Raw genomic sequence first — 24,298 nt, 5'->3', positions numbered from 1 at the left:
GAAATGTCCCCAAATCCCATTTTTTTGCCCCTAATGGAGCTACTCCCGGGGTTGGGAATTTGGGAATTTGGGAATTTTGTGTCTCCAAACTCTGGGATCATCTCAGACCTGCCGGGCAGGGATGGAGCTGGAAGGGAAATCTGGGAAGACTGGGAATGTTGAGCTTGGAAAGAAAAACAGGGAAAATCGGGAATATTCAACCTGGAAAGAAAAACAGGGAAAATCGGGAATGTTGAGCTTGGAAAGAAAAACAGGGAAAACAGGGAATGTTGAGCCTGGAAAGAAAAACCAGGAAAATCGGGAATTTTCAACCTGGAAAGAAAAACTGGGAAAATCCGGAATGTTGAGCCTGGAAAGAAAAACAGGGAAAATTGGGAATGTTGAGCCTGGAAAGAAAAACTGGGAAAATAGGGAACATTGAGCCTGGAAAGAAAAACCAGGAAAATCAGGAATTTTCAGCCTGGAAAGAAAAACTGGGAAAATAGGGAACATTGAGCCTGGAAAGAAAAACCAGGAAAATCAGGAATTTTCAGCCTGGAAAGAAAAACAGGGAAAATTGGGAATGTTCAGCCTGGAAAGAAAAACCTGGAAAATCGGGAATATTCAGCCTGGAAAGAAAAACAGGGAAAATTGGGAATGTTGAGCCTGGAAAGAAAAACAGGGAAAATCAGGAATTTTCAGCCTGGAAAGAAAAACCAGGAAAATCGGGAATTTTCAGCCTGGAAAGAAAAACTGGGAAAATCGGGAATGTTGAGCCTGGAAAGAAAAACAGGGAAAATAGGGAATATTCAACCTAGAAAGAAAAGCCAGGAAAATTGGGAATGTTCAGCCTGGAAAGAAAAGCCAGGAAAATCGGGAATATTCAGCCTGGAAAGAAAAACAGGGAAAATAGGGAATGTTGAGCTTGGAAAGAAAAAACAGGAAAATCAGGAATGTTGAGCCTGGAAAGAAAAACTGGGAAAATCAGGAATTTTCAGCCTGGAAAGAAAAGCCAGGAAAATCGGGAATTTTCAACCTGGAAAGAAAACCAGGGAAAATGGGGAATATTCATCCTGGGAAGCAGGAAGAGCTCCAGCCTGACCTAATTTTGGCTCCTCAGCGCCTGAAGAGCTGCGGGAAAGAGGGAGAGGGAAAATTCCATGGGATGGAGGGAAAGGAGCCTGGGAATGACTTCCCGCTGGGAATTTGGGTGGGATTTGGGGAATTCCTGGCTGGGATGGAATTCCCAAATTCCTGTGGCTGCCCCTGGATCCCTGGAATTGTCCTTGGGACAGTTAGAGTTGTTCCTAAGGGATTTTTAATGTCCTTCCTCGAACCATCCCATAATTCCCAATGGAATAGGATAATTCCCATAAAATTCCCAATGGAATAGAATAATTCCTATTAAATTCCCAATGGAACAGAATAATTCCTATAAAATTCCCAGTGGAACAGAATAATTTCCATAATTCCCATAGAATAGAATAATTCCCATAAAATTCCCAATGGAATAGATTAATTCCCATCATTCGCAATGGAACAGAATAATTCCCATAATTCCCAATGGAATAGAATAATTCCCTTAAAATTCCCAATGGTATAGAACAATTCTCATAAAATTCCCAATGGAATAGAATAATTCCCATAATTCCCATAGAATAGAACAATTCCCATAAATACTAATATAATAGAATAATTCCCATAAAATTCCCAATGGAATAGAATAATTCCCATAAATCCCAATGGGATTAATTTCCCATTAAATCCCATTAAATTCCCATTTAATCCCATAAAATTCCCAATAGAATAATTCCCACAATTCCCAATAGAATCAACTAGAATATTCAGGAATTCAATTCCCTAAATCTGAAAAATCCCGAAAAATCCTCTCCGAGCTCTTCCCACAGAATCCCCTGGAATGCCAATCCCAGCGCCTGCCGGGGGGGACAGCGGTCCTGTGGGGGACATTTGGGGACATTTAGGGACACCGAGGCTCCCCGGGGTGTCACCGGCTGTCCCCAGGTCGCCAAAGGGAGGGTGACAGTCGCCCTCCCACCCTGCGCGGTGTCCCCTGGAAAAGCGGGAGAGGGAAAATCGATGGAATTACCCGGCAGGCGCTGGGGACACTGCGGGGACACTGCGGGGACACTGCGGGGACACTGCGGGGACACTGCGGGGACACTGCGGGGACACTGCGGGGATCGATGGGCCCGAGCTGTCCCCGTGCGGTGGAGCAGAGGGGACACTGCGACGGGACAGAGTTGGTCCTTGTGCTGCCCTGGTCCCTGCGCGTTCCTGCTTTTCCTGTCCCTGTCCCTGTCCCTTTCCATGTTCTCCTGTCCCTGTCCCTGTCCCTGCTCTTGTCCCTGCTCCTGTCCCTCTCCCTTTCTTGTCCCTCCTGTCCCTGTCCCTGTCCCTGTCCCTTTCTTGTCCCTACTCTTGTCCCTGCTCCTCTTCCTGCCCCTTCTCCCTTCTCCTGTCCCTGTCCCTTTTCCTGCCCCTTTTCCTGCTCCTGTCCCTCCTGTCCCTCTACCTGTCCCTGTCCCTTTCCATGTCCCTTTCTTGTCCTCCGTTTCCATGTCCCTGCTCTTGTCCTTGTCCCTGCCCCTTCTCCTGTCCCTCTTCCTGTCCCTTTTCCTGTCCTTGCTCCTGCTCCTGTCCTTCCACCTGTCCCTGTCCCTTTCCATGTCCCTTTTCCTATCCCTGTCCCTCCTGTCCCTGTCCGTGTCCCTGTGCCTTCCCCCTTTTCTTGTCCCTTTTCCTGTCCCTGTCCCTGTCCCTTTCCATGTCCCTTCCCCTTCCCCCTCCCCCTGTTCCTGTCCATTCCCCCTTTTCCTGTCCTTGTCCTTGTCCTTCTCCAGCTCTTGTCCCTGTCCCTGTCCCTCTTCCTGTCCCTTCTCCTGTCCCTTCTCCTGTCCCTTCTCCTGTCCCTGTCCCTCTTCCTGTCCCTCTTGTCCCTTTTCCTGCTCCTGTCCCTCCTGTCCCTTCCCTCTTTTCCTGTCCCTTTCCATGTCCCTCCCCCTTTTCCTGTCCCTGTCCCTTCTCCTGCTCTTGTCCCTGTCCCTTTTCCTGTCCCTTCCCCCTTCTCCTGTCCCTCCTTCTGTCCCTTCTCCTCCTGTCCCTATCCCTTTTCCTACCCCTTTTCCTGTCCCTGTCCCTGTCTCTGTCCCTATCCCATCCCCATCCCTGTCCCTATCCCTGTCCCTGTCCCTGTCCCTGTCCATGTCCCTGTCCCTGTCCCTGTCCCTGTCCCTGTCCCTATCCCATCCCCATCCCTGTCCCTGTCGCTGTCCCTGTCGCTGTCCCTGTCCCTATCCCGGGTCACAGCCGCAGTGCCCAAGGCCAGCCCAGGCCGCTCTGTGCCGCTCTGTCACGTGGGGTGGGGACAGGCGGCGGTGACCTCCGTGTGCCCGGATAAGCCTGGGGACAGCCTGGAATGGGGACAGAACGGGGGACAGCCTGGAATGGGGACAGCCCGGCATGGGGACAGCCTGGCATTGCTGGCATGGGGATAGCCCGGCATGGGGACAGGCTGGCATGGGGACAGACAGGCATGGGGACAGCCTGGCATTGCTGGCATGGGGACAGCCCGGCATGGGGACAGCCCGGCATGGGGACAGCCTGGAATGGGGACAGAACGGGGACAGCCTGGAATGGGGACAGAACAGGGACAGCCCGGCATGGGGACAGCCCGGCATGGGGACAGAACGGGGAGAGGCTGGCATGGGGACAACCTGGCATTGCTGGCACGGGCACAGCCCAGCATGGGGACAGTATGGGGACAGCCTGGCATGGGGACAGCGTGGCATTGCTGGCATGGGGACAGCCTGGCATGGGGACAGTATGGGGACAGCCTGGCATGGGGACAGCACAGGGACAGCCTGGCATGGGGACAGCATGGCGTTGCTGGCACGGACACAGCCCGGCATGAGGACAGCCTGGCATTGCTGGCATGGGGACAGCCTGGCATGGGGACAGGCTGGCATGGGGACAGCCTGGCACGGCCGGCATGGACACAGCCCGGCATGGGGACACCAGGGGACAGCCTGGGGACAGCCTGGCACTGGTGGCACGGGGACAGTCTGGGGACAGGCTGGCACTGGTGGCACACAGCTGGCACCGCCCCGTCTCCCGGCCCTGCTGGCCCGGCGGTGGCACCTCGGGGACAGCCAGGACAGGACAGGACAGGACAGGACAATCCCAATCCCAAACTCTCCCATCTCCCATTCCCGCCGTTTCCAGCGGCTCTGGAATTTCCAACATTCCCGAAATTCCCGAGGCTGCGCTGGTCAATCAGTAACGGCGGCGGGGGGAGAGCGGCGGCGACATTCCCGGGATTTCCGGGCGGGAATCGGATCCCTGGGAATTCCGGGAAGGGATTTGATCCCTGGGAATTCCAGCAGGGAATTGGATCCCTGAGAATTCCCGGGATTTCCGGGCAGGAATTGGATCCCTGAGCATTCCAGGTTTTCCCATCCAGGTGAGGCTTTGACTTCCTGATTTTTCCAGGATCCCTGATTTTTCCAGGATCCCTGATCCTTCCAAATTCCATGATTTTTCCAGGATCCTTGATTTTTCCAGGCTCTCTGATCTTCCCAGGGCAGAGTTTGGATCTCTGATCCTTCCAGATTCCCTAATTTTTCCAGGTGAGGGTTTTTGGCTTCCTGATTTTTCCAGGTTTCCTGATTTTTCCAAGATCCTGATTTTTCCAGGATCCTGATTTTTCCAGGCTCCCCGATCTTTCCAAATGAGGCTTTGGCTCTCTGACCCTTCCAATTTCCGTGATTTTTCCAGGTGAGGATTTCTCTCCCTGATTTTTCCATGGATTTAGCTCCATTAACCCTTCCAGGTTTGCCCTCCTTGGTTTTTTCCACATTCCCTGATCCAAGTGAAGATTTCTGCCTTCCCGATTTTTCCAGGTGAAGTTTTGTCCCCCCTGGATCCTTCCAGGTTTGGATCCCAGATTTTTCCAGGTGGGGATTTGTCTCCCTGATTTTTCCCGGTTTCCTGATCCAGGTGTCATTCCAGGCTGGTTTTTCCCAGGAAAAGCTCGGGAATTTTTCCTCCCCGTGTCCCACCTGGGGACATTGAGCTTCCCGGGAATCCTTTTCCCAAAGTTTCCAGGTTATCCTGGAGCCGGGATGGGGAGTGTGGAGGAGGAATGGGAATGGGATTTCCTGGGAAAGTTGGGAAAGTTGGGAAAGGGAGGGAATTCAACCTTGATTCTGCCAGGGAAAAGCAGCAATTCCAGGGAAAAATTCTAATTCCAGAGGAAATGGCAATTCCAGGGAAAAGCAGCATTTTTAGGGAAAAATTCCAGTCCCAAGGAAAAGCGGAAATTCCAGGGAATAACGCTGATCGTGGGGGAATGCAGGAATTCCAGGGAAAATGTCAATCTCAGGGAAAAATGGCAATTCCAGGGAAAACTGGCAATTCCAGGGAAAAATTCCAGTCCCAGGGAAAAGCAGCAATCCTAGGGAAAAATTCCAATTCCAGGGAAAAATGGCAATTCCAGAGAAAAATTCCAATTCCAGGGAAAAGTACCAATCCCGGGGGAAAATGGCAATTCCAGAGAAAATAGGCAATTCCAGGTTAAAATTCCAATCCCAAGGAAAAGCAGCATTCTTAGGGGAAAATGCCAATCCTGGGGAAATGTGGCAATTCCAGGGAAAAATTCTAATTCTGGGGAAAGTGGCAATTCCAGGGAAAAATGCCAATCGTGGGGAAGTGCAGGAATTCCAGGGAAAATGTCAATCTCAGGGAAAAATGGCAATTCAAGGGAAAAATTCCAGTCCCAGAGAAAAGCAGCAATCCTAGGGAAAAATTCCAATCCCAGGGAAAAATTCCAATTCCAGGGAAAAATGGCAATTCCAGGGAAAATGGCAATTTCAGGGAAAATGGCAATTTCAGGGAATGATTCCAATCCCAGGCAAAAGTGGCAATTCCCGGGAAAAATGCTCATCCCAGATAAGTGTGGTAATTCCAGGGGAAAATTCCATTCCCAGGGAAAAATTCCAATTCCAGGGAAAAATGGCAATTCCAGGGGAAAATTCCAATCCCAGGGAAAAGTGGCAATTCCAGGGAAAATTCCCATCCCAGGATTTTCTGGGCCAAACCGGAGCTGCTGGCAAGTTTCTGCTCCCTGGGGGTAAAAGATCCCGGGATTTTGGGCTCTGATTCCCGGGATTTTGGGCTCTGATTCCCGGGATTTTGGGCTCTGATTTCTGGGATTTTGGGCTCTGATTCCCGGGATTTTTGGGCTCTGATTCCCGGGATTTTGGGCTCTGATTCCTGGGATTTTGGCCAAGATCCCGAATCCTCCCCGATCCTGGGAAAACTGAGGTTTCCCAGGATTCCCATCCCTGATTTTGGATTCCTCCTGGGATAAAAATATTCCCGAAAATTCCCCGGGAATGTGGGGGTTGGAAATGACGTCATTCCCTCCTATCCCAGCCAGGAAAACTTTTCCAGGGAGAGAAAAATCCTGGAATTTTGGCCGAGGATGGATGGGATAAACCTCTGGATCTCCTTGGCTCAAATCCCGGGATTTTCCAGAGGATTTTCCATATTTTTTTGAGATTTTTTTGGCTGTACCAATCCCTTTTCCCACCTTTCCTTTTCCCACTTTTCCGTTTCTGGAACATTCCCAGCCGTCGGTTATTCCTGGCGCTGTTTGTCTTCTCCTGAAAGGAAAAAAATCCCAAATTTTCCCCAAAAATTCCCCAAAAATTCCTAAAAAAGCTTCTCGAGGTCTCCCCACCCCTCTCTGCACTTTTCCCAGGATTCTCCCAGTTGGATTCCCAGAGGAATTCCGGGATGGAGTTCTGTTCCCTCTGATTCCAGGAATTCTGGAATTAATTCTGGGATTCTGAAATTTGGAATTCTGGAGTTCCGAAATTCTGGAATTCCAGTGTGAGGTGATTCCTGTGGAATTTCTGATCTCTATGGAATTGCTGATTCCTTCCTGTGGAATTTCTGCTCCCTATGGAATTTCTGATCCCTAAGGAATTTCTGATTCTTATGGAATTTCTGCTCCCTATGGAATTTCTGATCCCTAAGGAATTTCTGATTCTTATGGAATTTCTGCTCCCTATGGAATTTCGGCACTGGGATTCGGGAAAGGCAGGAATTCGACTCTGATTTCAAAATCCCAGGAAAAAAAGGGAAGGAAAACTGGGAATTCTCATTCCCATGGAAAAAGGGGCGAAATTGGCTCAGCTGTGACCCTCTGGGAATTCTCAGAAATCCAGGGAATTCTCAAAAATCCAGGGAATTCTCAGAAATCCAGGGAAATTCTCAGAAATCCAAGGAAATTCTCAGAAATCCAAGGAAATTCTCAGAAATTCTGGGAATTCTCAGAAATCCAAGGAAATTCTGGGAATCCTCAGAAATCCAAGGAAATTCTCAGAAATCCAAGGAATTCTCAGAAATCCAAGGAAAGCTCCTGCTGCTCCCAGCAGGTTTTCCCAGCAGGGAAAATCTATTTGGAATATTTTCCAATTCCTTTTGATGTTTTTCCAACTTTTTTTTTTTTGGGTTTTTTTTCCGCTGCTGTGGGAATGAGAATCCTTGGATCATCATTCCTGAAAAATTCTGCAGATTCCTTGGGGAAAAAAGAAAAAAAGGAGGTTTTAAAAAAAAAGTTTTCTCAGTGGAGGAATCGATTCAAGGAGGGAAAATGAGTCTGCGAAATGAGATTTTGGGGAATTCAGCTTTGGAATGATTTTTAATTTTCGGAGGATTTTTTTTGGAATTTTTTGGATTATTTTTTTGGGTGTTCTGGTTCTGGATCTGGGTTGGGATGAGGGATAGCCGTGGATTCAGGATAGGAATCCTATCAATGCATTTGGGGTGGGATGGGATGGAGGATATCCATGGATTTGGGATGGGATGGGATGGGATGAAGGAAATCCATGGATCTGGGTTGGGATGAGGGATATCCGTGGATCTGGGATGGGATGAAGGGTTGGATAGCCATGGATTCAGGATGGGATGAAGGATATCCATGGATTTGGGATGGGATGAGGGATATCAATGATTTGGGATGGGATGGGATAGGATGGGATGAAGGAAATCCATGGATTCAGGATGGGATGGGATGAAGGATATCAATGATTTGGGATGGACAGAGGGGTTGGATATCCATGGATTCGGGATGGGATGAAGGAAATCCATGGATTCAGGATGGGATGGGATGAAGGAAATCCATGGATTCGGGATGGGATGGGATGAAGGCTATCCATGGATTCGGGATGGGATGAAGGAAATCCATGGATTCGGGATGGGATGAAGGCTATCCATGGATTGGGGATGGGATGAACCCAGGGCAGCTCCAGCGATCTCTGGGGAGATTCCAGCTGCAAAGTGGGATCTGATCCCGGAGCTCTCCCGGGGAATGGCCCTGCTGGGGGTTGTGGGATCCTGTGGGAATGTCCATGGGGAGAGCAGGAATTCACTCCTGGCCATGGCCCTTCCCGGGGAAATTCCAGAGGATCCCGTGGGAATGTCCATGTCCATCCCAAAGGTTCAATCCCAGATTTCTCCTGGGGAATGGCAATTCCTGGGGGAAATTCCAGAGGATCCCATGGGAATGTCCATGTCCATCCCGACTGTCCAATCCCAGATTTTTCCTGAAGAATGGCAATTCCTCAGGGAATTCCAGAGTGCCCCGTGGGAATGTCCATGTCCATCCCCAAGGTTCAATCCCAGATTTCTCCTGAGGAATTCCCACTTTTGGGGACACTCCCTGCTGGGGTTGGGAGTTCCAGAGATCCCATGGGAATGTCCATGGAGAGAGTGGGAATTCACTCCTGACCTTCTCCAGAGTGCCCCGTGGGAATGTCCGTGCCCATCCCAAAGGTTCAATCCCAGATTTCTCCTGAGGAATTCCCACTTTTTGGGAACGCTCCCTGCTGGGGAAGGAGCTTCCATGGGATCGCATGGGAATGTCCATGGGGAGAGTGGGAATTCACTCCTGGACTTCTCCAGAGGGTCCCATGGGAATGTCCATGTCCATCCCGACTGTCCCATCCCAGATTTCTCCTGAGGAATTCCCACGTTTTGGGAACACTCCCTGCAGGGATTGGGAGTTCCAGGGATCCAGTGGAAATCTCCATGTCCATCCCAAATGTCCCATCCCAGGTTCCCGTGAGAAATCCTCACTTTTCAGGAACACTCCCTGCTGGGGTTGGGAGTTCCAGGGATCCCATGGGAATCTCCATGTCCATCCCGACTGTCCCATCCCAGATTTCTCCAGAGGAATGGCAATTCCTGGAGGGATTCCATGGGATCCCATGGGAATCTCCATGTCCATCCCTGGTCCCAATCCCAGATCCCCCTGAGAAATCCCCGCTTTTCGGCAACACTCCCCACTGTCCCGGCTGTCCCCCGTGTCCCTCCGGCCATCTCCCCGCCATGTCACTCCCATCCCGGCTCCGGCTGACCCTCGGTGTCCCCGCAGGTCCCCCGGCGCGCTGCGGGCACGGAGCGGGGCACGGAGCGGGTGCGGGCCGCCCGCCGCGGCGCTCGGTGCCTCGCGGAGCATGCCGCTGAGCCCCGCGGGCAGCCAGCATGAGAGCCCCGAGTCACCTCCGCCGCCGCCCGAGCGCCAGCCCCGCAGCGGCGAGCCGAGCCCCGGCCTGCGGGAGGAGCCGCGCCTGGAGGCGGCCCGAGGCCCCGGCGGGCCCCGCTCGCCCAAGCTGGCCGCGCCGATCCGCATGGAGGAACCGGCGCCAGGCGCCATCGTGGTGCGCATCGGCATCCCCGACCTGCAGCAGACGGTGAGCGGGGAGGAGGGAGGAGGGAGGGAGAGAGGGAGGGATGGGGAAGGGAAGGAGGGGGAGAGAGCCGAGCGGCCGCAGAGAGCGGGGAGGTGCGGGAGGAGCGGGATTGTGACTCTGCCGAGCCGGGGGAGCGGTGCTGGTCCGCAATGGGGTCCGCATCCGGAGCGGTGCCGGTCCGCAATGGGATCCGGGCGGTCCTGATCCGCACTGGGATCCGCACCTGGACTGCTCCTGACCCAAACCCAGCCCGATCCCAATCCGCACTGGGATCTGCATCCCGATGGGTCCCGATCCGCATCCCGAGCGGTCCCGGTTCTCACCCGGATCCGCACCCGGACTGGCCCAGACCCAAACCCAGAGCGGTCCCGATCCGCATCCTGATCCGCATCCCGAGCGGTGCCGACCCTCTCCCGGACTGGCCCAGACCCAAACCCAGAGCGGTCCCGATCCGCATCCCGCCGGTCCTTATCCGTACCCTGACCGCATCCCGGACCGATCCCGACCCAAACCCAAACCCAGACCGGCCCCGACCCGCACCCTGATCCGCACCCCAACCGGACCGATCCCGACCCGCACCCCGATCGGCTCCGCTCCCGACCCGCACCCCAGCCGCTCCCGGTCCCTTTCCCAGCCCCGCTCCGCATTCCGGCCGCTCCCGACCCGCACCCGGACCGGCCCTGACCCGCGCTCCGATCCACATCCCGCCCGGACCGGCCCTGCTCCGCATCCCAACCGGTCCCGGTCGCGGTCTGGCCCCGCACCGCCACCGCTGTCGCCGCGGCAGCAGCGACAAAGTTCTCCCAGCCGCGGGCGGGGGGCGAGCGGCCCGGGCCGGGCAGGAGGGGTCCGCATTGTCCCACTCCTCGGTGTCCCCATGCTGGTGTCCCCATGCCGCTGTCCCCTCAGGTCCCCGCAGGGCCAGGCGGCAGCGCTGCCATCCCGAGCCGCTCTGTCCCCCGCCAGGCGCCCGCGGCCACCGCGACCGGGCTGGGAACGGCGCCGGCCTGGGACTGGGATCGGGACAGGGATTGGGATTGGGAGCGGGACTGGGATTGGGATCGGGACAGGGATTGGGATTGGGATCGGGACTGGGATTGGGATCGGGACTGGGATTGGGATCGGGACAGGGATTGGGACCAGGACGGGCAGGGCCGGGCTGGGGGGTGCTGGCATGTGGTGGTCACTCGTGTCCGGGGGTGTCACAGTCAGGCTGTGGTGGGTGCTGGGAGCTCTGCTGGGCTGGACAGGAAGGGTGTGGGATGGACACTGGAGTGGTGTGGATGGACACTGGAATGGTGTGGGGTGGGATGGACATTGGAATGGTGTAGGATGGACGCTGGAATGGTCTGGGAGGTGGTGGACATTGGAATGAGGAGTGATGGATGCTGAGTTAGGTTGTGGGATGGACACTGGCATGGTGTGGGATGGACATTGGAATGGTGTGAGGAGTGATGGACATTGGAATGGTGTGGGATGGACACAGGAATGGTGTAAGATGGACATTGGAATGGTGTGGATGGACACTGGAATGGTGCTGGATGGACACTGGAATGGTGTGGGGAATGATGGACACTGGAATGGGATGGATGGACACTGGAATTGTGTGAGATGGACAGTGGAGTGGTGTGGGATGGGATGGACACTGGAATGGGATGGATGGACACTGGAATTGTGTGAGATGGACAGTGGAGTGGTGTGGGATGGGATGGACACTGGAAAGGTATGGGGATGATGGACACTGGAATGGGATGGGATAAAATGGACACTGGAATTGTCTCCCCCAGACAGAGGGAATGAGGCACTCCAGGCAAAGCTTTTCCAGTAAAAAACAGGAATTTCCCTCCCATAGCTCCCTTCCCAAGGGAGAGCTGGAAAACGGGAATGTTCCTGGAGCAGCCTCCCTGGAATGGGGGTGGGAGAGGCTGGGGACATCCTGGGGACCTTGGGGACACCTAGGGGATCCTGGATTTGAACCTGGATCCTCCATCCATAAATCCCTCTGGAGCTCTGGATCTCACCCTGGATTCTCCATCCATAAATTCCTCTGGAACTCTGGATCCAGCCCTGGATCCTCTTCCCTGGAATTCCTCTGGATCTTTGGATCTGGCCCTGGATCCTCCATCTGTAAATTTTTTTCTGGAGCTCTGGATCTAGCCTTGGATCCTCAATCTGTAAATCCTTGTGGAGCTCTGGATCTGAATCCAGATCCTGAATCCATAAATCCCTCTGGATCTCTGGATTTGGCCCTGGATTCTCCATCCATAAATCCCTCTGGATCTCTGGATCTTCCTCCCTGGAATTCCCCTGGAACTTTGGATCTGACCCTGGATCCTCAATCCATAAATCCCTCTGGAGTTCTGGATCCTCCTGCCTGGAATCCCTCTGGATCTCTGGATTTGGCCCTGGATTCTCCATCCATAAATTCCTCTGGATCTGACCCTGGATCCTGAATCCATAAATCCCTCTGGATCTCTGGATCCTCCTCCCTGGAATTCCCCATGATCTTTGGATCTGACCCTGGATTCTCCATCCATAAATCCCTCTGGATCTCGGGATTTGGCCCTGGATCCTCCAGCCATAAATCCTTGTGGATCTCTGGATCTGAATCCAGATCCTGAATCCATAAATCCCTCTGGATCTCTGGATCCTCCTCCCTGGAATCCCTCTGGATCTCTGGATTTGGCCCTGGATTCTCCATCCATAAATCCCTCTGGATCTGACCCTGGATCCTCAATTCATAAATCCCTCTGGAGTTCTGGATCTGGCCCTGGATCCTCCATCCATAAATTCCTCTGGATCCAACCCTGGATCCTGAATCCATAAATCCCTCTGGATCTCTGGATCCAACCCTGGAATCCCTCTGGAGTTCTGGATCTGACCCTGGATCCTGAATCCATAAATCCCTCTGGATCTCTGGATCCATGGCCGACATCCCACAGACTTTTCCCTACAAACCCTCCCTGGAGGTGGGAATTCCTTGGGATCACCAGGAATGGCCAGGCAGCTTCCCACCCCTTTTCCCAACTCCATCCCAGCATTCCCGAGGTCAGGAATCCAGCTGGGAAAAGTCTAACTCGTTAAATTCCCATCTTTTGTCGGGAGCCTCCAGGTGGGATTTGAGGTCAAGAAGTCACTTCCTGACTTTTCCATCCCCCTTTGGAATTATCTCCACCTTTCTTTGAGGTTTATTCATCCCAAATCCTTTGAATTCCTTGGAGAAAATCTCCCCCCAGGTTTTCCGGGAATAAAGAGCTTTTTTCCTTCGGCACATCCCTGCTTTTACCTGATCCCGAGCCAGAGAAAAAGGAAAAAAAACCTGGAAAATCCCACCTGGAATTCCGGGAGAGCTCCTCATGGGTTACAGAGCTGCTCCAGGGAGCTGCAATTCCCAAAACCTCCGGAATTTGTCCCAACCTTTGGCCTCCCGGAGCTCAGGAAAAGTTTGGATAACGCTGGCAGATCCCAGAGCTCCGGAAAAACTGGGACAACGCCCTCGGGATTGTCGGGATTGCTTCGGGCAGAGCCGGGAGGGATTTTTTCTGGAATTTCCGGGATTTCTTTCCCTTTCCTTTTCCTCTGGGCATTCCCAGCATCCTGGGGGGTGATGGGATCCCAATTCCTGGTTTTCCCACCCGGATTGTGGATCCAGGAGGTCTGGAATGTCCTGAAATATCCAGAGGTTTTTAGGGGGTCTGGAATGTCCTGGAATGTTCTGAGGTGTGCAGGCAGAGCTTGGAATTTTTGAAATTCTAAGGGAAAAAAGCACATGGAAAAGGGAGGGATGAGGGTGGAAACCCCACTGTGGGAATGTGGATTCCAATGGAAAAGGGAAAATATGGAAAAGGATGGATGTGAGTGGAAATCCCATTGTGGGAATTTGGATTCCAAGGAAAAGGGATAACTTGGAAAAAAGAGGAATGGGAGTGGAAATTGCACAGTAGGAATGTGGATTCCAATGGAAAAAACACATGGAAAAGGGAGGGATGAGGGTGGAAATCCCATTGTGGGAATGTGGATTCCAAGGATTGGGAAAACATGGAAAAGGGAGGGATGAGAGTGGAAATTTCTCTGTGGGAATGTGGATTCCAAGGAAAAGGGAAAACATGGAAAATGGAAGGATGAGAATGGAAATCCCACTGTGGGAATGTGGATTCCAAGGGAAAAAAGCACATGGAAAAGTTGGGATGAGGAAAAGCCTCACTTCCCTTCCCACCAACTCCCAACCTCCATCCCAAAGCTCTTCCATTCCCTGTTTTCCCAGTGCTTAGATCCCAAAATCCACCTAGATCCCAAAAAAAAAAAAAAGAGGGAAAATCAGGAATGATCCTCAGGAATTGCTCTGATCTTCCCAAAAATCCTCAGTTATCCAAAATTCCAATGGAATTTTCCCCCTTTTTCAGGGGAGGATCAAACCTCAAAGGGATGAGTGAGAAAATTTGCTTTTCGCTTGGAGCTTCCCATTGTTTTTTTTTCCATGGAAATGGAAATCCGACGGATTTCTCTCCGTGAATGGAGCAGCTGCTCTGCTTTTCATCCCTCTTTCTCTTCCCCGTCCCAATTTCCATTTTTTTTATCCCAATTTCCATTTTTTCCATCCCCAAAATTTCCATTTTTTTTTCCCCCATCCCTGCAGGTGCTCCGGGGTTGGGATTTTTCCAGGCCTGTGGATTTTTCCAGGTTTTTTTTTTTTTGGGGAGTTTTTTTTCCCCAAGGAGCATCGAAAAGAAGGAATCAGGCTGGAAAAAAGGAATTGGGCTGGGAAAAAAAGGATGAGCTGGAAAAACAAGGATAGGGCTGGAAAAGATGGAATTGGACTGGAAAAGAAGGGATTTGGGCTGGAAAAGAAGCAATTGGGCTGGAAAAGATGGAACTGGGCTGGAAAAGAAAAGATGGAATTGGGCTGGAAAAGATGGAACTGGGCTGGAAAAGAAAAGATGGAATTGGGCTGAAAAAGATGGAATTGGACTGGAAAAGAAAAGATGGAATTGGGCTGGAAAAGATGGAATTGGGCTGGAAAAATTGAGTGGAATTAGAGCTTCCCAAAAAATGGAGTGAATCCAACGAGGGATCCCAAAAAAAACCCTGGAAAAAATTGGGATAACCCAACTTTAATCAGAATTCCCAGGATCCCTGAGGCTGGAAAAGAATTCCAAGGTGAACTCCAAGCTGGGTTTGATCCCAACCCGGAGCCCTGAGTGGAATTCCAGGAATTCCATGGGATGGAGACTCCATGGGGAATCCTTTCCAAGGCCTGACCGATTTTTCCATGGAAAAATGATCCCAAAGATCCAATCCCAACTCCTCCAGGTGTTTCCCGGGAGAGGAATTTTGGGATCTTCAGTGGGAATTTTGCTTTTCCATGGAAAAATCCCTTTTTCCAGGTTGTCCAAACTCATTTTTCCCGAGTTTCCCTGTTGGAATCAAACATTCCATTTTCGGCCAGGAGGAAAAAAATCTTTAATTAACGTCCCGACATTCACGGATCGTCGGCCTGGTTAATTAACGAGGGTTGATTAATTGGTGTTGATTAACGAACCAATCAGCAGAGCTGAAATCCTCCCCCCTGCTCCCATCGGGGATCGATGGAAATTCCGAGTTTTTTTAATCCTGTTTTTTTTTTATGGAATTGACCTCGGCAGCTGAGCGACAGCCGAAGCTTGGGGATGGATTTGTCCTTGGGAATTGTGGATGGGAAATGATTTTGTGGGAGTTTTTATTGGGAATTCTGGAATGGTTTGGGTGGGAAAAAGAGCTTAAAGAGCCTCAGATTCCAATGGAATGATCTGAGATGATCCAACCCAGCTTGGAATTGGATAACAAAATCCCATAAAAATTCAGATATTATTAATGATCCGAGATGATCCAACCTGGCTTGGAATTGGATAACAAAATCCCATAAAAATTCAGATATTATTAACTATCCCAACCCGCTTCTCCTATTTATTATTAAAAATAAATATTAAATAATAATGGCCTAATTAATATTTATTTAATAATAATAAAGAATAATTAATTAGTAATTGATTGATTAATATTTCCCACCAAAATCCTCCTTTTCCTTTTCTTCCCGTTAAAAACTCTGCACCTTCCCCTTGGAATTCCATCGGATTTTATTTATTTATTGCAAAATAAAATCCTGATTTTATTTTGCATTAAACCAATTCTTACATTTTATTATTATTACGATTTCCCATGATTAATTCCCATTTTTTTTTCCCAGCCAAAAAGCTGGAATTTTCATCCGATTTTTACACCATTTTTAAATCCACATTTTCCCAGATTTTTATTGCATGGAAACCTCAAATCCTTGTTTTTTTCTTCCCCAGTTTGGAGTTTTTCCCCCTTTTTTAATTGGATAATTAACTTTTAATTGGATAATTAATCTTTAATTGGATAATTAATCCCATCCTCATTTTTTGTGGGAAGCAGGAGAGGAATTTCCATTCAAACTCAGAATTAACGGCAGGAAAATCCCAATTTTAACCGGATAAAACACACATAGAAAGGAACATTGCCCCTCTTATTCCATTCATTTCCCAACTCGGAATTCCGGATTTTTCCCGGAAATCCGAGCAGGAGGTTGGAATTACTTGGGAACAGCCCTGTGTGGAGCGTCAGACCAATCCCGGCCGGATTGATCCGCAGGGGAGTGGTTGGATAAATGACCAACATTCCCGGGATTTCTCTGGATTCTCATTCCAACCCCGAGAGCTGCCGATTCCCGAGGTTCCCATGGAAAACAGGGATGTCTCTTCCCTGGGATTCCGTCCCCTCGGAGCATCCGGAGGGAAACGGAGGGAGGGCGAGGAAAAGATGGAAGAGAAGGTGGGAAAAGTTGGGAATTTTCGCTCCGGGATGGAGAAACCGGTGAGTGCTGGGAATTCAGACAGGTGGGGAATTCCGGTGGGAATTCCAGTGGAAATTCCTGCTGGGAATTCTGCTGGGAATTCAGGGATGGAGAGGATGAGGAGGGAGGAGCGATGTTGTCGTTCCGAGTGGTTATTCCATTGGGAAAAGGGATTTTTGGGAATACCTACAACACCCTATTTTGTGTCAACACTAAAGAGGGATGAACGAATTCAGGATATTCCATGGAAAAATGGGAAATTCAGCAGCCGGGAAAGAATTCCCAGGGTGGTTTTACTGTGGTGTTTTTCCGGGATTGGATAAAAAGGAATGGGATTTATCCAAATTCTGAGAATTTCTGGAAAGCCTGGAGGGCAGGGAAGGAGCTTGGGATGGGAAAAATTCCTGAGGATGAGTTGAGGTTTTTTGGGAAAAATTCCATAGGATGATTTGAGGTTTTTGGGGAAAATTCCATAGGATGAGTTGAGATTTTTTGGGAAAAATTCCTGAGGATGAGTTGATGTTTTTGGGAAAAATTCCATAGGATAAGTTGAGATTTTTTGGGAAAAATTCCATAGGATGATTTGAGGTTTTCTGGGAAAAATTCCTGAGGATGATTTGAGGTTTTTTGGGAAAAATCCATAGGATAATTTGAGGTTTTTTGGGAAAAATTCCATAAGATGAATTGAAATTTTTGGGGAAAAATTCCATAGGATGATTTGAGGTTTTTTGGGAAAAATTCCATAGGAAGAATTGAGGTTTTTGGGAAAAATGTCTGAGGATGAGTTGAGGATTTTGGGAAAAATTCCTGTGGATGAGTTGAGGTTTTTGGGGAAAATTCCTGAGGATGAATTGAGTTTTTTTGGGAAAAATTCCATGGGGTGAGTTGAGGTTTTTTGGGAAAAAATTCTATAGGATGATTTGAGTTTTTTTGGGAAAAATTCCATAAGATGAATTGAAATTTTTGGGGAAAAATTCCATAGGATGATTTGAGGTTCTCTGGGAAAAATTCCACAGGATGAATTGAGGTTTTTTTGGGAAAAATTCCATAGGATGATTTGAGGTTTTTGGGGTAAATTCCATAGGATGAGTTGAGGTTTTTGGGGAAAAATTCCTGAGGATGATTTGAGGTTTTCTGGGAAAAATTCCTGAGGATGAATTGAGGTTTTTGGGGAAAAATTCCTGCGGATGAGTTTTTTGGGAGAATGCGGGAAAGAAAAGGGGGAGAAAATTCCAAGTCACTTCATTTGGTGTTGAAAATTCAGGAAGGAATTTTGGGAATACGGGTGAAAAGACACCGGATATGGCAGATCCTGCTGGGATCAGGGAAAATCCTGGAAAAGTGAGGGAAAATCCATGCTGGTGATTCTTCCCGAGGGAAAATTCCAACCTCAATCCCAGAGACGGATTGGGATGAACCAACACCCTCCAGGGTGGCTTTTCCAGGGAATTGTGGGGTTTTGTTCGGAATTCCTGGTGGTTTCCCTGGTGTGTTTGGAGTGGGGAAAAAAAGGGAATTTGAGGGAAATCTGGGAGTTCCTTTTATCCTGGGAAATGATGGAGCAAATCCCATGGGAAGACCTGGACAGGTTGGAAAAGCTTGGGGGATCCATGGAATCCCAGATCCAGGGAATCCTAGATTCAGGAATTCCAGATCCATGGAATCAGAGATCCAGGAATTCCAGATCCATGGAATTCCAGATCCATGGGATTCCAGATCCAGGGAATCCCAAATCCAGGGAATCCCAGATCCATGGAATTCCAGATCCAGGAATCCCAAATCCAGGGAATCCCAGATCCAGGGAATTCCAGATCCAGGGAATCCCAGATCCAGGGAATTCCAGATCCAGGGAATCCCAGATCCAGGGAATCAGAGATCCATGGGATTCCAGATCCAAGGAATCCCAAATCCAGGGAATCCCAGATCCATGGGATTTCAGATCCATGGAATTCCAGATCAATGGGATTCCAGATCCAGGAATCCCAGATCCAGGGAATCAGAGATCCAGGATTTCCAGATCCAGGGAATCCCAGATCCATGGAATTCCAGATCCAGGAATTCCAGATCCAGGAATTCCAGATCCAGGGAATTCCAGATCCATGGAATCCCAAATCCAGGGAATCCCTCAGAATATGGAGGTCAAGGACATCCTGGCCAGTCTGGGATCTCCAGCATGGAATGGCCATTCCAAGAATTTGGGAATATCGGGAATGTTGGGATAGCCGAGGCTGCCTGTGCCATGGAAAGTTCGGCATTCCAGGATTTTTGGGTGGAATTTTTCACCACGGATCACCGGACGGGATTTAGGGAGCGAATTCCATATTAATTAATATTTTCCCACCGAAATCCTCCTTTCCCTTTTCTTCCCATTAAAAACTCTTCACCTCCCCGTTGGAATTCCATCGGATCCAAATCCCCATTTTATTTCTCATCCAACCAAACCTTATCTTTCCTCATTCTGATTTCATTCCTGTTTTTTTTTTTCCCTTAGCCAAAAAAACTGGAATTTTTTATCCGACGCCCTTCCTGGCTGACCAACCCCTGAGTCACTGGAAAATCCCAAATCCTTTGTTTTTCCAGCTCCGAGGAGGGTTGGAGCTCCAGGCGTTTCCTGCCGGCAGTCAGATCCTCCCTCCCGCCTTTTTCCCATTTTTTTTTTGGCTTTTCCCCCTTTTTTTTCGGCTTTTCCCAGTTTGGAATTCAGCTCTGGGGGTGGCAGGGCTGGGATTTTCCTCGGGAGGTGATCCAAGCCCCAAAATTCCTGGTTTTTGGGGTTTTTTTGGGTTTTTATTCCCAGCTGGTTCTTTAAACTGGTCCCAGTCTGCCTTTGGTGGGTGGAAAACTCCTGGAGGTTCCTCCTCTCCTCCAGGATTGTTTTTCCCTGGATATCGGAAAATCCCAAATTTTTCCCAGGATTGTGGTCAGGAATGATGGGAATGAGCTCCAGCCTGTCCCAAGGTGGGATTTGGGAGATCCCAGTGGGAATTCTCTTGGATTTTCCCAATCCCGTGGCTCTGATTCCTTTTTCTGTGAACCCACAGAAATCCCAGGAGAATCCCGTGGGATTTTCCAGCCTCTGGGGTTTCGGGAAGAGCTCAGCACTGGGAATGAACTCCAGCGGTGACAAATTATCTCCCAAAGAGGGATTTGGGAGATCCCGGTGGGAATTCTCTTGGATTTTCCCAATCCTGTGGCTCTGATTCCTTTTTCTGTGAACCCACAGAAATCCCAGGAGAATCCCGTGGGATTTTCCACCCTCTGGGGTTTCGGGAAGAGCTCAGGATTGGAATGTTGGGAATGAATTCCAATGGTGACAAATTATCTCCCAAAGTGGGATTTGGGAGATCCCAGTGGGAATTCTCTTGGATTTTCCCAATCCTGTGGCTCTGATTCCTTTTTCTGTGAACCCACAGAAATTCCAGGAGAATCCTGTGGGATTTTCCACCTCTGGGGTTTCGGGAAGAGCTCAGGGTTGGAATGTTGGGAATTAATTCCAGTGGTGACATCCAGCTTATCCCAAAGTGGGATTTGGGAGATCCCGGTGGGAATTCTCTGCGATATTCCCAACCTTGTGGTTTAACCCTCCCTGAATCCCAAAAAATCCCAAATTTCACCCTTCCCTCTCTTTCCCCCAATTCCCACAATCCCCACCATGGAAAAACCCCACGGATTCCCATTTTCTTCCTGTGTTGATTTCCCTTTGGAATTCCCAGTGGGAATGTGCCTATTTTTTAATTATTTTGGGGGGGGAGTGTTTGGTCATTTTTGGGGGTTTTTTTGTCTTAATCCATAAAAAACTTGGGAATTCCTCCTTTCCCATAGATTTAACCCCCCCTGAACCCCACAAAATCCCAGATTTCACCCTTCCCTCTCTTTCCCCCCTTTCCCACCATGGAAAACCCCATGGATTCCTGTTTTCTTCCTGTGCTGATTTCCCTTTGGAATTCCCAGTGGGAACACCCATATTTTTTTATCTTAATCCATAAAAAACTTGCGAATTCCTCCTTTCCCATTGGTTTAACCCTCCCTGAACCCCACAAAATCCCACATTTCCCCTTCCCCTAACTCTTCCCCCCAATTCCCCCAATCCCCACCATGGAAAAGCCCCACGGATTCCCATTTTCTCCCCATGTTTGTCTATGGATTTTCCCTTTGGAAATTTTTTTTTTTATTTCTTTGTCTTAAGCCATAAAAACCTTGGGAATTCCTCCTTTCCCATCCATTTAACCCTCCCTGAACCCCACAAAACCCACATTTCCCCCTTCCCCAACTCTTCCCCCCAATTCCCGCTATCCCCCGCGCTGAATTCCCGCCGTTTCCCGCTATCCCCCGCGCTGAATTCCCGCCGTTTCCCGCTCCCGGCGCTCACCCCGTTCCCGCGGGAATCCGGTTTTGCAGAAGTGTCTGCGGCTGAACCCCGACGTGCCGGTGTGGGTGTCCAAGCAGCGCATCCTGTGCACGCTCAACCACAGCCTGAAGGATGTGCTCAACTACGGCCTCTTCCAGCCCGCCTACAACGGCCGCGCCGGGAAGTTCCTGGACGAGGAGAGGCTGCTGCGGGAATACCCGCTCAACCCCGACACGCCCGTGCCCTACCTGGAGGTGAGTGGCTGCCGAGGGGTTGGGGGGGTTCTGTTTTATTATTTTATATTGTTTTGTTTTGTTTTATTTTGTTTTATTTTGTCCTATCCTATCCTATCCTATCCCGTTCCAATTCTATTCCATCCTATTCTATTTCTGTTCTAATTCTATTCTATTCTATTCTATTCCATTCTATTCCATTCTATTCTATTCCATTCTATTCTATTCTATTCTATTCTATTCTATTCTATTCTATTCCATTCTATTCCATTCTATTCTATTCCATTCTATTCTATTCTATTCTATTCTATTCTATTCTTTTCTAATTTTGTTTTATTTTATTCCATTCCATTCCATTCTATTCCATTCTTTTCTAATTCTATTCTATTCCATTCTATTCTATTCTACTAATTTTATTTTATCCTTTTCCATTCTATTCCATTCCATTCTATTCCATTCTTTTCTAATTCTATTCTATTCTATTCTATTCTATTCTATTCTAATTTTATTTTATCCTTTTCCATTCTATTCCATTCTATGCTATTCTATTTTATTCTATTTTACTCTATTTTATTCTATTTTATTCTATTCTATTCTATTCTATTCTAATTCTTTTTCTACTCTATTCCATTCCATTCTATTCTGATGTTATTCTATTCTATTCTATTCTATTCTATTCTATTCTATTCTATTCCATTCTATTCTATTCCATTCTATTCTAATTTTATTTTATTCTATTCTATTCCATTCTATTCTTCCATTCTAATTTTATTTTATTCTATTCTAATTTTATTTTATTCTATTCTATTCTATTCTATTCTATTCTATTCTAATTTTATTCTGTTCTATCCTATTTATAATTCTGTTCTAATTCTGTTCTGTTCTATTCTATTCTATTCTATTCTATTCTAATTAATTCTATTCTGTTATTCTATTCTATTCTAATTCTATTCTATTCTATTTATAATTCTATTCTGATTCTGTTCTATATATTCTAATTCTATTCTATTCTAATTCTAATTAATTCTATTTTTATTCTATTCTATTCAATTCTATTAATTCTAATTAATTCTATTCATATGAGATAAGAGATAAAGAAGAGATAACAAAGATAAGACCTGGGAATTTCTACTTCAGTTTCTGGGAATTTCTACTTCAGTTTCTGGGAATTTCTACTTCAGTTTCTGGGAATTCCTGCTTTAATTTCTGGGAATTTCTGCTTTAATTTCTGTGAATTCCTGCTTTATTGGATTTCTTTTATTTTATATTCTGTTTTTTAAATATTTAATTTTATTCTTTATTATTGTATTTTACTCTATTAATTTTTTTTTACTCACCTCTGTTATTCTATTTTAGTTTTTATTTTTCTTGATTCTCTTCTATTTTCGTTTCTTTGATTTCCTTCCATTCCCTTCTATATTTGACTTGATTCTGGGAATTTCTGCTTCAGTTTCTAGGAATTTCTGCTTCAGTTTTGGGAATTTCTGCTTCAGTTTTGGGAATTTCTGCTTCACTTTCTGGGAATTCCTGCTTTAGTTTCTGAGGAATTTCTGCTTTAGTTTCTGGGAGTTTTTACTTCAGTTTCTGGGGAATTTCCTCTTTAGTTTCTGAGAATGTCTAATTCAATTTCTGGGAGTTCCTGCTTTAATTTCTGGGAATTTCTGCTTTAATTTCTGGGGATTCCTACTTCAGTTTCTGGGATTTTCTGCTTTAGTTTCTGGGAATTCCTGCTTTAGTATCTGGGAATTTCTGCTTTAGTTTCTGGGAATTCCTGCTTTAGATTCTGAGGAATTTCTGCTTCAGTTTCTGGGAATTCCTGCTTTAGATTCTGAGGAATTTCTGCTTTAGTTTCTGGGAGTTTTTACTTCAGTTTCTGAGGAATTTCCTTTTTAGTTTCCGAGAATTTCTAATTCAGTTCCTGGGAATTCCTGCTTTAGTATCTGGGAATTCCCGCTTCTGTTTCTGGGAATTTCTCATTTGATTTCTGAGAGTTTCAGTTCCTGGGAATTCCTGCTTCAGTTCCTGGGAATTTCTGCTTTAGTTTCTGGGGAATTTCTGCTTCAGTTTCTGGGAATTTCTGCTTTAATTTCCAGGAATTTCTACTTCAGTTTTGGGAATTTCTGCTTTAGTTTCTGGGAATTTCTCCTTTGATTTCTGGGAATTTCAGTTCCTGGGAATTCCTGCTTCAGTTCCTGGGAATTTCTGCTTTAGTTTCTGGGGAATTTCTGCTTTAGTTTCTGGGGAATTTCTGTTTCAGTTTCTGGGCAATTTCTGTTTCAGTTCCTGGGGAATTTCTGTTTCAGTTCCTGGTAATTTCTGCTTTAGTTTCCAGGAATTCCCACCTCAGTTTCGGGGAATTCCTCTCCCTCACCCTTGTCCCTTTCCCCCGCAGTTCCGCTACAAGCGCCGTGTTTACGCTCAGACGCTGCTGGACGACAAGCAGTTCGCCAAACTCCACACCAAGGTAACCCGAAATTCAAAATTCCCATCCTTGCCTTGGGATTTCCCTCTGCGCCCGAGGGAAGGAGCTTCTCCTCGGGAAGGAGCTTTCCCGGAGTTTGTGGATGATTTTCCTTGGGCTTTTCCAGAGCCTCTGGGAATTTGGAAAGGAAATTTTCCAGAGTTTGTGGGAGTTTGGGAAGGAGCTTTTCCTTTTCCCTTTTCCCTTTTCCCTTTTCCCTTTTCCCTTCCCTTTTCCCTTTTCCCTTTTCCCTTTTCCCTTTTCCTTTCCCTTGTCCCTTCTCCTTTCCCTGGGCTGGAGTTTTCCAGAACCTGTGGGTGACTGGGAAGGAGATTTTCTAGAGTTTGTAGATGTTTGGGAAGGAGATTTCCCAGAGTCTGTGGGACTTTGGGAAGGACCTTTTCCCTCTTCCCTTTTTTCCCCTTTTTTCCCCTTTTTCCCCCTTTTTCCCCCTTTTTCCCCCTTTTTTTCCCTTTTTTTCCCTTTTCCCTTTTCCCCCTCACTGAACTTTTCCAGAGCCTGTGGGTGATGAGAAGGAGATTTTCCAGAGTTTGTAGATAATTGGGAAGGAGATTTCCCAGAGCCTGTGGGACTTTGGGAAGGACCTTTTCCCTTTTTCCCTTTTCCCTTTTCCCTTTTCCCTTTTCC

At 48.1% G+C, this 24,298-nt stretch overlaps 2 protein-coding genes across 7 annotated transcripts in view; both read left to right on the top strand.

The window, feature by feature from the left end:
- LOC146443011 (SH3 and multiple ankyrin repeat domains protein 3-like) overlaps positions 1-4,665 on the top strand; it is a 43,020-nt gene extending 38,355 nt beyond the window's left edge. The window contains exon 5 of the mRNA XM_085079948.1: positions 4,657-4,665. Within this exon, the coding sequence (XP_084936074.1) occupies positions 4,657-4,665 (9 nt within the window). The remainder of the gene's footprint in view (positions 1-4,656) is intronic.
- A 4,766-nt stretch (positions 4,666-9,431) lies between these two features.
- Positions 9,432-24,298, top strand: part of SHANK3 (SH3 and multiple ankyrin repeat domains 3) — a 138,864-nt gene continuing 123,997 nt past the window's right edge. For all 6 annotated transcript variants that reach the window (XR_014856288.1, XR_014856286.1, XM_085081180.1 and 3 more), the window contains exons 1-3: positions 9,432-9,758; positions 21,007-21,210; positions 23,582-23,653. Coding sequence is in view for 4 of the 6 variants with exons in the window: in XM_085081180.1 (XP_084937306.1) it covers positions 9,522-9,758; positions 21,007-21,210; positions 23,582-23,653 (513 nt within the window). In the remaining 2 variants the exon portion in view is untranslated. The remainder of the gene's footprint in view (positions 9,759-21,006; positions 21,211-23,581; positions 23,654-24,298) is intronic.

Source organism: Lichenostomus cassidix, chromosome 1Aa (genome assembly GCF_008360975.1).
Source record: "Lichenostomus cassidix isolate B80296 chromosome 1Aa, HeHo_3.0, whole genome shotgun sequence".
Taxonomy (NCBI): Eukaryota; Metazoa; Chordata; class Aves; order Passeriformes; family Meliphagidae; genus Lichenostomus; species Lichenostomus cassidix.
Note: the sequence above shows the minus strand (reverse complement) of the source record. Positions and strands in the feature narration are given on the sequence as shown.